General features: G+C 31.0%; 1 protein-coding gene across 2 annotated transcripts; it reads right to left on the bottom strand.

Moving 5' to 3' along the window:
- Positions 1 to 463: 463 nt before the first annotated feature.
- LOC107438303 (serine protease ndl) lies at positions 464 to 8896 on the bottom strand. Of its 2 annotated transcripts, none has more exons than XM_043046610.3 (3): positions 8775 to 8896; positions 5236 to 5799; positions 464 to 2687 (listed from the first exon to the last, which is right to left on the bottom strand). In XM_043046610.3, exons 2-3 carry the CDS (start codon positions 5763 to 5765, stop codon positions 1445 to 1447), a joined length of 1773 nt encoding a protein of 590 aa, XP_042902544.3. In that variant the 5' UTR covers positions 5766 to 5799; positions 8775 to 8896; the 3' UTR covers positions 464 to 1444. The 2 variants fall into 2 exon arrangements, with proteins under 2 accessions (XP_042902544.3, XP_087015234.1); XM_087159108.1 differs by lacking the exon at positions 8775 to 8896 and adding an exon at positions 8605 to 8764.
- Between the last annotated feature and the right edge of the window lie 7552 nt (positions 8897 to 16448).

Below are 16448 nucleotides of genomic sequence, written 5' to 3'. Positions count from 1 at the left end.
ACGTACAAAATGCAGTACATGTTAATACGTGCAAAATGTATCATTATAAAATACATTCTACTATCTACTGTAAAATATAATCATTTATAAGAATACAATAGTTTTGTAATCGTGTAAACACTGATTACATGTAATCAAATTACATGTAATCAAATTACATGTAATCATATATTTTGATTACTTGTAATCATAATTGCTCGTAATCGTTTTTGTTGTGATTACTTGTAATCGCAATTACTTGTAATCATGATTACAAGTAATTGATTACTGTAATCAAAATTGTAATCATGATTACAGCTGTAAACAAAATTTTTTGAAAATTGTAATCATGATTACAAGTAATTGATTACTGTAATCAAAAAATGTAATCTATTACATTTTTGGCCAACTCTGCTTACAAACATAATGGCATAAATTATGTATGTGAATGAAAATTATGTATGTAAATGAAAGTTCTTATACATAATGGTATAAATATTTGATGAAAACTTTAAAGAAATTACAGACATGATGACATCATAAATAGTCAATGAAACCTTTAAGAAAGTTTTTATATTTATTTTAAAATCACAACAAAGCAGTAGAACCAACAACTAAAACAAGTAATGCAAATAAAATTAGTAAAACTGACAAAAGATGTAATTATTCGTAATGACTTTTCTTTTTATATATATCTTATAACTCAAATGACTTAACTCGTTCGGGAATTTACTCATTTAACAAATCTGAGAAACTTCATGATATGAAACCCATTTAAGCATTCAAAAATATAACAAGCTCCAAAAAAGTATAACTTTATACAACTTTGTTGTTAGAGGCTTTCACAAAAACAAAACAAAAATATACACTTTTTTAAAAACATTCCTACAGACTCTATATTTAGAAAGCAATAACATATCGAACTAGTAAAATATTTAAAATGTAAATCTTACATCATTTTATATGACAATAAGCCACCTTAAAGCCTTAAAATATCGTTAACACAAAGAGCAATTATTTTAAAAAATATTAACGGATTTAAAATATATCTTTTAACGAAGAATTTAATTCAAATTGTATTGATAAAAAAAAAATCGAAATTTGTATTTTTTTTTATAGCTAGAAGAGATGCACTAAAATTCTGGAACTGCAGTTAAATGTCTCAATGAATCTTGAAAAGCTTTGCAAATAACAACTTTAAATATAACTAATTTCACTAAAACATTAGGAAAAAATCCTTGTATTAAAATTTAAAACACGAAGAAATTGTGAACGAATTTCTAAAATTTAAAAAACTAATTTAGAGTTAGCTATTTTGACTCTAAGATAGAGATTTTAGGTTTTAAATCTTACAGAATAATATACGACATGTTAGTAAATGATCCCCACAAGCAATAATCCTTTTCAGAATCCGTATACATAAATGGAATTTCATGGGAAAAGCTATTTTTAATAATGGAATCCATTAAGGAAATAAACGTCTCTCTTCAATCGGAGGACAATTAGCTTCATCCTGTGCATCATAACAATCTACTCTCCCATCACAAACTCTGTCTCTTTTAAGACAATATCCACCGCCTAAAACAGCACAGTTCCATCCAGGACAAGTTGAACGCGGTGGAACATCAGATACGTTAGAAGAACGCAGGGTCTCTTCTATCCAATCTAAGAAATACAGTACTCTTGTATACATTCCCGGAGTATCGGGTCTCGCACACCCTGTCCCACCACTGATAACACCAGCGATGTACCAAGACAATCCACTTTCATCTAAGCACATAAGAGGTCCCCCACTGTCACCTTGGCAAGCGTCACGACCACCTTCGACAAAACCAGCACATAACCATCTATCTAGATTCTTCTTGCAGTTTTTGGTAAGTGGCACATGGACTTCCTGGAGATCATCGGAATCGTCTTCTAATTCCCCAGTATCTCCCCAACCAATCGCTGTACAGAAAGTACCAGAGTTCTCAGTCCTCTTGGGATCGGGTAGACATATAGGCCTAACCCAGAAATCGAACACTACTTCAGTTGCTGTTTTCAACAGAGCAATATCATATTCCAGTGTAATGATGTTGAATTTAGGATGAATTTTAACCCTTTCAATTCTGTAGGTTTTTTGGTGCGGGGTAAATGACCGACGTCGAAGCATCCCGACTTGTATTTCATAGTAATTATATCTATGATTGACAAAACAGTGAGCCGCAGAAATGAACCAGAAGTCGTTAATTAGAGTTGCCCCACACGCATATGAGCCATTTTTATAAATAGCTGCATGCCAGGGCCATGCCCCTGGTTCAGATAATTCACCACCAACAATTCTACCTCTAGGTCTTCTAGGTAGGAAATGCTTTGGATTTAGGCCACATCGAACGTCATCACATGACACAAAAATTCCTTTGTCAGTTAAGCACCCTTGCCATTGGACGAATCTTCCAAGATAATGGTAAATGTAGTCACCAGTCACATTCCTCTGGTCGAATTTCAAAAATCGGTGTTTACTACTTGCGAGTGGATTTGCTGTTATACTGACACAAGCAAATGAAGCCAAGGCATCTTGCATGTAATCGTGAGGGTTGGCGCATACTGGATACCAGACGCCATTTTTGTTCCTTAAGAGAAAACCGCTTCTTGAATGCTCAATCTTGTTTATAGAACTTGAAGGAGAATTGCCGTCTACTGTAGCAATTCCGGCATTTGATGATAATCTGCAAAAAAGAAAAATGATGTTAGTCGGAAGGAAAATAGTTTAAAAAGCAGAATTTGATGTAAATCAATAAATGCAATCAGAAATGCAACGCATTAGCATTCAAATAAATTGGAATTGAAAGGATTTTGTTTACCACTACTCATATATAATTAAAACAGATTTATAAAAGCTCAAAATCCAAATAATTCATTCTCTAATTTAGGTATTACCATGGCAAAGTGCCATTCTCTCGTAACTCTCTATTTTGCCACTTGTGTTCCTACTATGTAACCAGTTTTTACAGATGTTCATCAACACAGAATGAATGGGAAAAGGGCCAATTTTGGTCTCAGATACCCAGTTATACCGACCAGACCAAATAGATTTCTTAAGTTTCAATAAAAGTTTTAAAAATATTCTATGTTATTTTAAATTTTCCGACTTAGTTCACTAACACTGAAAAATATTTCTTTACAGCTTCAAATGTTGGAGGGTATGAGACGGCCGCGATTATTCCTGCCACACATTCAAGGTAGAAGAAAAAAATCTGACAATACTTAAGATAATCAAATTGTGTTCGAAATTGTGTTTATTGTAAAACAAAAGGGTCTCTGGGGTACCTTGGAGTGGTGAAACACATTTTTATCTACTGAAAATAGTTACGAATAATTCAAGCTATTAGCTCAAAAGATACTTAGAACGTTGAGAAACAAAATGTTTTACATTAGGAATATCACATGAATGAATATTTAACATTAAAAGACTTCATAGTTTGAATAAAATGAAAAAGGACTTCGAAGTTGAACATTGATTGTCGTAAACTTATAATTAGGCCGGCTGTTCAACGCCAGTCAAAATAAAAAGTATGCATATCCAATAGAATACAGTTGTTACGTCTTTTGCATTTATGCGTCATTTTATACCAGTTCCAAATTACCTTCCAATCAATATAATGAAAAATTACTTCGTCTGTCGGAGGGCAAGAAGAAAAAAAAGCAGAGTATCATTTATACCGGTCAGATCCCGAATCAGAAACCTATGCAATATACTAAGAAGATATCTTTTCTCCTAACATCAAACTAAATGAGGGTCGAAGGAAGGGTAAGCACAGACAATGGAAGGGGTCATCTCAGGATCACCAGACTGGTTCGTCCCGATAAGCGCAGCATTCATTCCATGAATGGAACTTGACTAATGACATTGGAAGCGTCACAAGACTGAGCTATCTCCGAAAAGAATAACTTCTTGTGCCTTTGAACACTAGCCTTTTTTCTTTTATAGCCTTTATGTTTATTCATTAAAGATGTATCGAAAAATAGTACTTTTGATGAAAAATATGAAAATAATTTCGTACTGGAGTAACAAAGTTGAATCGGCAAAACAATCGAACAAGGCGCGCAACTTATGAAAACTTCTTTTTGGAAAATTTGCGCGGGTGTACATACAAGAAGGCAAAGTTCATTTCTGATTAAAATTTCCTATAAGTGGAGAAACATCATTAAAAGAAATTGCTTTATATTATATATAAAACATTAATGTTTTCCAATGGGAAGGCTTCAGTTTCAAGTTGAAACTATGAAATTTCAAGAACAGTTTTAAAAAGTGAAACTAAAATTGGGTCAGGTGAAGAAGTTGATAAATATTTCAAAAATTTGAGAACTTATGAAAACCACTTACAATATCTATGTAAGTTACCTCTTCTTATCATCTTATGTCTGCAAGAGTAGATACAGTGAATAAACGGAGAACCTAAAATGGTGTCATAGTTGATAAAGTTGATGAATATTTCAAAAATTTAAAGTTGATGAATCTGTGTAAGTTGCCTCTTTTTATCATCTTCTGGTTAGAACAGCAAATACAGTGGCGGAAAATTTCTTAAACTAGCATCTTTATGATTATTCTTAATATGGAAAAGTCACAAAAGAGAAGGTATTTCAAAAATGTAAACAAAAATTACAGGAAGTTATAAGCCAATTGAGAAGGTTGAACGATTTCTAGAACTTCTACTGAGTAACTCAAAAGGATTGGAAAAGAACAAGGAAGGAAAAACCAAATCGTAGCATCTTTCTCTTTATTCAATGTGCTACTAATTCTCAAGAAACAAATTTTTTGAAAAATCAGATTTTATTTTATTTTTCCATAACTTCATTAATTTAGAGTTCAAATAAAAAGATTAGTTTAAAAAATTTGATACATTATATTCGCAGATTAACTAACTTTTATTGATTCCGAGCACTTATATATTTTTTCTTTTTTTTAACTTTAAAAATAAAAAGGTTTGTAAAATTTTTCAAACTTTTTATTTTCTTAACTTGATATTTTAAACACAAAATAAATTTTGAAAAATAGTAATTAAAATTCCCTCTCAATTATTATAAAAAAAATTTGAGGATTTTAAAAATCTTTTTGTTCTAATTATTTTTTTTTTAAAATTCAATTCAGAGATTTTTCTTTTCCCGTTCTTCAAAATCTCGAAAAAAATTTATTAAACTGATTTTGAAATCAAAAACTTTATAGTGTCTACAAAAAAATCTGAAGTTAGAAAAAATAAACAATATATAACTTACACGAAGCAAAAGTTTTCATCCATGAAATTTTCGCAATCCACTTCTGAATCGCAGACTTTATCTCTAGGGATACAATATCCATTTCCACAGTTAAAATAACCCTCAGGACAATAAGAGCAAAAATTTTCATCACTTTCATCGAAGCAGTCGGGGTACTTGTCACAAAATTTCACTTCTGGCATACGAAAGGCACAGGCACAACGTAACTCGTCTTCAGCATTTGGGCAGTCAACAACGCCATCACATCTCTTGTCCAAAATCAGGCACTGCCTCGATGAATTGCAAGGAAAGTAATGCCTTGGACAAGGCTGGACCACTTTTGTGTATTGGTCTACTTGAAAAGGAAAGATAATTGCCTGATCTCCTTGACGAACAGGCTCTGCTTTGGAATAAGACAGGTCATGCTGGCCCTTTGCTGTTACATAGAAGAGTAAAGTAATGATTCCAATGATGAGGATCGCCATGAATATCGCTAGAGCTGCATACTGCCAAGATAAGTGCTTGCACCAGATACGTTGCCGATTAATCATTGGGCGCAGTGACAACTCATACGGATTCGTATTTCTGGAAATAAAAATGAATAATCTTCAAGTTCCGCAAATTCTTAAGAGCTCAAACAAGATCAGCGTTACAGTAACTTTTTTAATATAAAAAATTAAAGCACAAAACTGATTTTTTTATTGCCACCAGATGCCATTTTTATAAGCCAAGAAAAAACTGCTCTTTTCTGCCATAATTTTTAAGGAGATTCCTCCAACTGCATCGAAAGTTAAAAGATAAAGTTTTACTGGCTAAAGATGAACAAAACTTAAGTCATGAATTATTACAAATTCACTACATATTCATAAAATAGCATATTGTTATAAAATAGCATACATTAACGTTACTTTCAGCAATGAAAGCCTTTCAAAAAAAAGTCTTAGATAAAAAATTGAGCATCTATGATAAAATTGTAATACTTTGCCAGATTGCGGAATATCAGATCTGATATATATTTTAAAATTTAGTTTATGAAAATTTCTTAAAAAAAGTTACCGGAAGGTTAAGGTAAGGAAAGGTGGTTCTTGTAGGTTAAAATAATTTTCTAGTAGTGCAAAATATATTTTAAACTATTAGCACTTGAAATTCTTTCAGAGGTTAAAAAACGTGTACAACCACTTAAAATTTACGACACACATTACTCTAACAATACAATACCCGCCGCCTAAACATTAAGATGTAAAAAATTTCACATTTTAGAATCTTCGATATTTTATTCGTGGCAGTTTTGAATAAGAAATACCCTTAGAGTGCAAAAGGTTTTTAAAAAAATGCAGACTAAACATCTTAGATGGATTTTGTTTAGTGAATAGAAATTCCAGGGCAAGTCCAAAGTCACATGTCCAATCACATCTAAATAATCGATTGATAATGTATTGATCGATAACTTTTAGTGCATTTTATTTCATAGTAGCCTAGATGCAGCCACAATGCATAAGATTCAACATTCAAATCAGGAATAATCGAGAGTTGACTTAACGCACCTGTGTGGGTTAAACTAATCAAAAACCTCCAGGAATGAGGGCATAAAACAAATGGTATCAATTTATTGGTATTGACCCAACTACCTTGCATCTCTTTGAAAGTAATCTTCTTCGACTGAAATGCCCCTTTTACCAACTATGTTTCAATCTCTAAAACCTGCCTTTAAGTCGTTCTGGGGAATCTCTTTCAGGGCTCTTATGGAATTTTCCTTTAGTAAAACCAAATGATATAAAAGATATTTGTTCAATGACTCTTATTGCGAAACGATGATCACTTTACATTAAATCTCTGACCTCATCGATATGTTAATCATAAATCGATATAGATTGTCTATTCAATTACTACGACGGAATCTCTACCTCCTTTAACCTCCTAAAATTGAACGCCATAAGACAACGAAAGAAAAAAAATCGTTGAATATAATAACAGATGATTGAACTATATACAAAAATTATAAAAACTAAGTTAATCTAGTTATCCCCTACGTAACGTTCAATGCATGTTAGATAAAATATTTTTAAATTTTTATTTTACCTAACTGTAGTGATAGTCAATATAAGTTTAAACTAAATTTATAAATCTTAGAATTAAAAGGAAAAGCACAAATTTTGTTACCACTTACATAAAACAAAATTCTTACCGAAAATCAGTAAAAGTTCTTAACTGGAACACGTAATTGTGTACTATGTAAGGTGTCCTTAGCATATGTGATCTCAGTTTAATAATATTTATAATATTAAAGTTAGTAACCATTTAAAAAAAATAATATTTTATTACAAATTAAGTACAGGTAAAGTAATATGCAACTGATTAATGTAAGTTTTTTTTCTTCTTTTCTATAGGATATTTTCTTTTATACTATTTCAATAGATATTTTTTTTTAAATATGAGTAACAAAAATAATCTTACTTTTTCTCCATTCGTTAAAAATTATTGAGTTTAATATTAATTCATGCTCGTATTGAGTAAAAACTAAGTATTATATAAAAACTAAAGAACACCGAAATATTTTTAAAAATGCTAGTTTTAATTTCTCAACTATTTTTTTTAACACAGAAATAAATTTTGCGACCATTGAAAACAGTAAAAGAATTTTTCAATGGTTTCAGTTTTGAGAGAAAGTAAGATTCTGCATTGTTTAAATGCAGAATCTCAATTTATATCGTAATTCAGTGAAATCAATTTAGGTTTTTAAAATATGCATGTATTTTTAGCTGAAACACCAATTACTTTCCAGTCATTTTTGTATTTGAATTGGAAGTTGCATTGTTAACAGAAGTAAAGAGTATATATTACTTGAATTTAGTCTTACTGAATCAAGTCTCAAAACTAATTTATATTTCAAATTAATTTTCATTAAATACGATTACATTTTTAAATGCAATTATACTTTTTAATAAATTTATATTATTAAAGAAATTTATATAATTAAATTAACTTATATAATTTATATATTTTACTTTTATAGCTTATTTTTTTTCAACCCCAAAAGCTTCTTGAATAGCAAATGTTCAATACTTTCCAACAGTTATTTGTGAAAACTGTATCAAACACTGAGCAATCTAGAAAATACGAAAATTTTTTTGGTGCTTATTCAAGTCAAGCTGCATGTTTAAATTATAAATTTTAATGTTATGTTATTAAATATATACATAAAGTGAGTCGGAAAAAAAAGACTGACAAATCATTCTAGCTGAGAAGTTTCATATACATATTTCGGAACAAAATTAAAAAAAATTATTTATAAATTGACAGTTTTATAGATACTAGAAACACTAAAACAAATATATACTAGAATCAAAATATATGTTATATATAATAGAATAAACAAAAATGCATTCATACTTCGTAAAGTTTTATTTCTCTTCAAATTTAATTATAACATTCGTATACCAACAGAAACTTATAATCGAAAGCTACTTAACTTTCTTTTAGATATCAGCTTATAATAAACAGCAAAATAACTTTGATAACTGCATTATTATTATTTTCATAACTGCAAAATTATAATTTACCTGTTCTAAGCCTGCTTGTGTAAGTAGTACTCCTTTGGAAGTTTGAAAAACAGTCAAATTCTTAACTAACTGAAAAAATCTATTATGTGTGTTTTTGAACATTCCCCGACTGTCTATTTCTGTTCAACAGTGTAAAGTAGAGGCGAGAGTTGAGCCTGGCCGAGAGATATCATCCACCAAACACTCTGTTGCATGGAGGTAGCGGGTTCGAATCCCTCTGTATCTCTGGATGCATTCTCGAGCTTCCTATCTTTCTCTGATTTGTGCTATGTGCTCTTCGACTTTACAAATGCTTATAGGTCGTACTTATATAATTGAACACAGTACATGTACCAATAAATAAATAAAATAAGGCAAGAGTTGACAAGATGTTTCAGTGGTCTGAGGATATGGTCCTGCTGCCAATCGCATTGAAGCGTTTAGGTAGCGGGTTTAAATCCCACTGTAAATGAAGAATTCTTAGTGAAGAAGCACTTAGTTCTTGAACAAAAAAATAATAATAATAAATTATGTAGGCTAACAAAATAATCCAGCTATTTGTAAACATTAGTCATCATTTAGTAATGCACCAGGCTAACAGGAAAAGTTCATATTATTTTCTAATCAGCCTGACACTTTTCAGGCTTATTACAATGAGTTTAATTAAAAAATATATTACTCTGTCTGATCGATTTCAGGTAGTTTGTCAGAAATCCAGAGTTTACCAGAGTCCAGAATAATGAGCCTAAATTATCAAGTAGATTAAAAAATACTAAACACTATTTCAATCAGCCTTACTCCTATAAAATATCGTCCCGCAGTGGACTGATCGTTAAGAAACGGTTCCCATCAGATCACCGAAGTCAAGCATCACTGACTGCGGTCAGTGTGCGGGTGGGTGACCACTTGGATCAGTCTGCGTAGGGACCGAGGGTGTGCGGTATTGGTCCTCGTTAAACTGTGCTACCGTAAAATGCTCGACTTCGCGTGCAGGTCGTCGGGCTACCGAAGCGGGGGTGCCATCCCCTCTGCAGAGGATCAAAATTGTGATGGCATGTCTTCGGATCATCCTCAGGGATGTTTCTCAGACCGTCGCCAATAGCCCGTTGTGCAGCTCCAGTGCGACGTAAATGAACAACAACAACAACCTATAAAAATATCGCGGGCAGTTACAAAGGGTCGGACTTTTTAATTAGCCAACGTCATTTCGGTACATTACTTTTATTTACGTAGCACTAGTGCTACACAATGGGCTGTTGGCAACCGTCTGGGAAACATACCTTTGGATTATCCGGAGAAAACATACGTAGGTCACATCCCGATTTACAGGGAGGACACATTCGCACACCATCCATCCGCAGATAGTAATTTTGACCTGAACCAGAGCACGACCAATCTCCGATCCAGCACCCTCAGAGGTATTGATTTGTAATGGGAACTTGGAGTACTTTGTGACCCCGACTGATTTAGAGTGCACCAGTCACTATTTTGTACAGGGGAAGTCTTCGGCGAGAGGTTTAAATGTTGATCAACGATGCTACTTAAAACAACTTAATGGAATTTTTGAGAGTAGGGAGTGGGAGTTATCTGATTACGATATTTGTTGCAGAGCCGCGATAGCTCAGGGAATAGAGCTTTCACCTTCCAATGGGGCGAACCAGGTTCGAAGCCCAGTCTATACGAATTCCGCATCCGCCTTGCATCGACCACAGTGCTGACGTGATATATCCTCAGTGGTAGACGGATCATGGGTTAGAGTCCCCTTGCCGTCAAGCTAACCGTTGGAGGTTCTCGTGGTCTTCCTCTCCATGTAACGCAAGTGCGAGCTCGCTCCATCAAAAAGTCCTCCACGAAGGTAAATAAATAAATAAAAACAAGCGTATAATCTTCTGAAGATTTTTGAAACAAATGCGTTTTAATTAACTATTTGAAAAAAATTCAAAAATTACTTTTATAAAAAATATTAAGCTTTCAAGAAATTTCTTTAACGTATTTTATTTAAAAAATTGCGATATTTTTTTTTAAATTTTATATTAAAAGCCTATTTATTTCATTTTTATTAGATACATGTTTATCTCCAGTAAAATATTTATAATAGTGGCCTTTACTCCCTGTTCGCTGTCACTTCTCTAACACCAAAGTTTGCTACGCAGTCGTGTATGGTTTGCTCTGCAAACCATGCTCCCTCGCCTTAAAAACTTAAATCAATTATTAGAATCCTTAAGGGTATTTCTTCTTTAGAAGGTTAAAATTTTTATTCAATAACATGTCATTGAAATAAAAAATTCAAAATATAACATACAATAGAAAAACTTGCAGAAACAAAACAATAATTATGCTTTTAAAAAACAACATATAGACAGCACGTCTCCTACACATTCTTTTAGTGTTACGTCCTTCATAACTGACATACTTCTGCTCTTCGAGCACTCTTTTTTTCTTCTTCTTTTATTGGCATGACAGCTCTTTGTGGGCCAGAGGCTTCCCTAGAACCCTTCTCCATTCTGCTGATTTCTTTGCGATTGTTCACCAGTTAGTAATTCTTAAGATTTTGAAATCCTTTTCCACACAGTCAAGCCATCTGATATTAGGCCTACCTCTAACTCAAGTGTTATGAAGAAGGGTCGATTCGACACACGTAACCCGCACGCTTTAAACGATTTACGTTGATGCATTTATTGATATCAGCTTCCTTGAATAGCCTATTTAGTTCAAAAATATGTCGTTGTCTATATGTAAGCCATCCACATTTATGGACTTGAAAACTCTTTTTTTCATTATACCTAAAATGCGCAACGACACGAGTAATGCTCATTTTTAAATCAATAAAATTATTATTATTATTGAATCTGCATAAGTGTAATTAAAACTTTGAACACTTTGTTTGCTGAACTAATTAACTAGTTTTAACCATTCAATTCAATTCTTCTAGTTCGCTGTACTAATTAACTAATTTTAACCATTCAATTCTAATTTTAACCAATTTATTGAACTAATTTAAACCTTTCAATTCTTCTTAATTTGTAGCTCAGTTTCAGATTATTGTTGTCCGCTGGAGAAAAGAATTTTGATTCAAAAATTTGTAAACATGTAGATTTACGCTTTCGTACTTATGATAGCTCTCATATTGGTTATAATTCATTGTTGCCAACGCAAAAAAGAAGTGAGGACTTTCTTATTCACCATGTAAGAGAAATATGTATATACTAGTGGGCTGCGCCCCCTGCTCGCTAACGCTCGCCAACCCCCGAAAATTGCTACGCAATCTTATATGGTTTGCTTCGCTCGCTACTAACTTAGGTGCATTGCAAATGCACAAAGTTCTAACAATTCAAAACAATCATTCAAATCCATATAAAAACTCTTTTTTTTAAAAAAAATTACATCTTTTTAGTAAATACTAAGTCAGTAAAATAAATTTGAATTCAAATAAATGACATGTGATTCGTTAAACCTATTAGAAATGTGCTATAGTATAATTCGTGATATAAATCAAAAATCGTCAAATAAATTCGTAATATAATAACTCGTAATATAAATTCGTGAAAAAAAGCGCTTTCGACAAAATACTAAAATAGAGATCCATCGACAAGGACTACTCACTTCTGCCTAGCTTCATAGTATGAGATTGCCGCAGCTGATGCTCTCTGGTTATTTCAGTTTCCGTTTTTAAAAGCGCTATATGTTGAGCCACCTCAGCTAGATTTGGCATGTGACATTTTTAGCGGCAATCATTGCTCGATTCGCCGTGTAAGAGAAATAGTAACGTAAACAAAACAAAGCAAACGTTGCCAGCGGCGGAAAAGAAATACAGCCAAAATTTGGGAGCCACGTAAGAGAATTATATATATTAGATTACAATAATGTGGTGATATTTCTGTGATTATTTTTTTCCCTTTAAATCTTTTGCAATAATTTTGAAAAATGAACTTGATAAGCATAAGCAGTAGGATTTTTTTCCCCTCATGAACATGAAGCTCATCAGTTTCAAGGAAGGAAAAAAAAAACACATTTCAGGAGAATCTTTCTATAAAAGTGACTCATCTATGAAATAATAGTCTGTTTTTAGAGACTAATTTAAGAATGGGCATTGTGAAGTATTTCTGTGAGTGGGGCCCTCAAATAACTATTGAGACTTTGTTTATCCATTACTGTGTGTATCAATTAGATCATTTATTGGCTCAATTTCATACTAATATCGAATCAGAATTTTACGAAACTTTATTTTAAATACCCTCATATTTTCCTATCCATACAACGCATACGATTCGCGTAACAGTAGAGGACCCTCTATTGATAGTCCCTGGAGAATTTTCTTGTCCAAACCAAGCTAGTTTTTTTTTTCTGATAAAAAGTATATCATGTAGATATAGAACTTACGATCTAATTGGTCACCTGCGAATGCTAGCGGCCCTTTTCCCATTCATCATGAACTATTGATGCTTGTGGTGGATAGTTGGTATTAAGAGATAGGGGTTGGGGGGCGCATTGAGGAAGATGAATTGAAGTGATCATATCATAAAAAAAAGTTGAAAGAAACTATTTACTGAGTCTAGGATAAAATAAACTGAAGCAGTTGAGATGAACATGAGAGGGCATTTCTTAAAAGGCCAGAGCAATAATTAACGGTAGCTAATTTTGAAATCGCATTGATTTTTTTGTTATCTATTCTAAATATACTCTAATTATATTTAGTAGACTTACATTTAGACTAACTAAAATACTTTTCTATTTAGAATAAAAAATTTCATGAATTTTTAGATATTAGATTATCTTAAGTTATAAATTTATGAGAAAAACTATCAACGTTTACGATGTTACGTTATTTCATGAGCATGAAATTGGTATTTTGCTGCAAAAAAAAGAAGAAAAAAATTAAAAGATAAGAAAATACTTTAAAATATTTGAAAAGTGATTTAAAAGATGGATAAATAAATTTAACGCACTTACTTAATCTCTTTTTCGTTAAAATTATAGCTGCTTTCGGTCACTACATATGGCAATAACGATCACTACATTGGATACGTGTTGAAACACTAGATTTCTTCTTCGAAAAATCTCCCATTGAGTACAGTGTAACTTACATAGTGCTGACATTTGTTCAGAACATTAAGCTTTTTTTTTTTTTTTTTTTTTTAGCTTTTTTTAAAAGTTTTCTAATGCTACTCTGGCTCATTTTATAGCAGCATCATCATCACGGTAGCCCGCTGTCGTCTGCCATGTATTTTTATTTAAATTTTTTTTTCTATTAAACAAATTGGATGTCCAAAACTGGTTCGTGGTTGAAAAAGTAATTTTTTCAGGTATTTGCAGAAAACTTTTACAATAATTTATGTTAATTCCTGTTAAGAGACAGAACTGTATATTTATCGTCGAAATTTTAGTGTAAAATAAATTTAAACTCAATTGTTTACTTCACTTATAGCTTAGGTCCAAGTTATGATCTCACCTTTTAAAAAAGTTGTGAAAAATTTATATACACACTATTTACTCTAACTATGACTTTCACAAACAAAGAGGAAACTAACTCTTCCCCACTTTCCATCGCTTATCAAGCAGATTTGCTGGGAATCGATCCACAATGCATTTACTTAATGTAAAAACATTTATATCGTACATATATTTTTAAATTATTTCCATAAATGTGGTTTAATAATCTTCTTAAAAGGAATTTTAATACTCTTCACGAAAAAGACTTATCACATAGAATAATTTTGTCTATGTTCACACGAATCATTTCAATCCCCCCCCCCAACCTTTTCAGGGAATGTTTTTACGAAATCATAAAATGAACAAATGCAAAACCATTTTATCGTGAGTAGTTACATTAAAAAAAATATTCATATTTTAAACTGCATAATTTAATCAATCATCTCTTTTTATCCTATACCTGAGAACCTTATCCTATACCTTATCTACGAAGAGTGGTGACAATCAAGTAAAAAATAAAAAATGGCACCGAAATTATGCACGTGACTTATTTAACAGACTTTTTTTTTCCTTTGCTATCACTTATAAACTATCTAATTTATATATTATCTACTTTTAGTTAAGCTACTTTTTATTTTGAAATAAGCTGTAATGAATGAAATAAGTCAAAGAATTCTCCACTGTCCACAGATAAATTGATAAAGAAATAGTTTTGTTGTCATTTCCCCCCTTTTTGCCATTGTTCCCCTTCCATTACGTCATGCCATTTAAATTATTAGTCCATATATCATCCATTTTGATTTTCAGAGGGTATTGTAGTGAAAAAATGCTGAACAATTTATCTCTCGGAATTATGAAAACGCATCATGGTATTTCTGTTTTTTATTTCATAATTTTTTTTGTTTAATGCCTAAAACAAGAAAACTTTGAAAAGGATTAATTAATGGCTTTTCAACAGCTTTTATGTTTTTGCATAAATAAATAAATATAAATTGAAGGATTTTTCAAATGCTTTTTATATTTTTTGCAAGAAAAAATACATGAAAAAATTAATCTAAATAAATAAATTTAATAACGAATTAATCTAATCAAATAAATGCTCAACAATACTTACAGAAAATTGCAAATAATTCACGTTATAATAATATATTTAATACTTCATTAGAGAAAAAAATATTTAACCATTAAATAGTTCAGTTTTGCCGATTCTTAGTTTTAATTTATTATTATTTATTTCATCTGTCATAACCTAAAAATAAAATAATAAACATAATTATTTTTAACATAATAAATAATATATAACAAAAATAAATAATAAACATACTGATTAAACAAATTTATCATCTTATTTAATTTGTATTTGTAAAACGTTTGTTTCAAACTTACTATTCTTTTTATTTAATAGAAAAATAGAACTTCTAATGCTCTTTATTTTTTTCGCAACGAAAAAACTCTTAGTTAATACTATGTCTGCGAAATACAACTATAAAAGGAAAAGGCAAGCATTTTGACTCATTCATTTTTTATTACTATGATAAACGTTATTTTTTATTTTAAATGGTTTATGATGAGAAAATAAAGTGATTAATTTTTATGTGAATGAAAGTGAAAAATTAATTTTTTTAATAAATTTCTGCCTGTTTAAAATCACAAAATATTTGTAATTAAAAGTTTATAACTTATTTTTAATATTCTCTTCATGTGATTTTATAAAGGTTAGTTGATATTGATAACTCAAACAAAAAAACTATCCTTTAAGCTTAATCACAAATCTGCTACCACTTAAGCTAACTTTTAACTCAATTATTTTTCCAATTTTTCTTTATACCGCATCGCAGAAAAAGTTCGTCAAAATTTTTTAGAAATAAAAATTTTTAATCCAGTTTTTAAACAAATCTAAAATATTTGAATTATAAAAAAAAAAATTTTTTTGCCTCAAAATACAGACTAAACTAATTTTCCTTCCCCAAATATATATTTTTTTTTCCCCCATTTTTTTCCACTCATTATTCTTCATTTTTTTTAAACAAATTATAAGAATCTTAAAGATTTGAAAACCTGCATCTAACCCTACACCGAACAACGAATGAACTTAAAGCAGGATTTTTTTTCTTTTTCATTTCATTCTTGGTTCCCAATCAATAAAATTACATTCTATGTTTTTTTCGTTCTTTGTAGTCATGTTACAATTATACTACAAAATAATAAGCAAGATTATTTTCTAATGAATAGAATGAAAGCAAAAATTAAACTAGGATGAAAAAG

The sequence above is a fragment of the Parasteatoda tepidariorum genome, chromosome 3 (assembly GCF_982258835.1).
Source record: "Parasteatoda tepidariorum strain Cologne lab strain chromosome 3, Ptep-v5.0, whole genome shotgun sequence".
NCBI classification, from domain to species: domain Eukaryota; kingdom Metazoa; phylum Arthropoda; class Arachnida; order Araneae; family Theridiidae; genus Parasteatoda; species Parasteatoda tepidariorum.
The sequence above is the reverse complement of the archived record's forward strand: the minus strand, read 5'-3'. Positions and strand labels throughout refer to the sequence as shown.

Bases quoted from the DNA above. Each gene is read 5' to 3' on its own strand.
- LOC107438303 (XM_043046610.3), bottom strand. From the start codon at position 5,765: ATGATTAATCGGCAACGTATCTGGTGCAAGCACTTATCTTGGCAGTAT. The intron at 2,688-5,235 runs GTAAGTTATATA...TCTTTTTTGCAG, and splicing joins GATGAAAACTTTTGCTTCGT to ATTATCATCAAATGCCGGAA.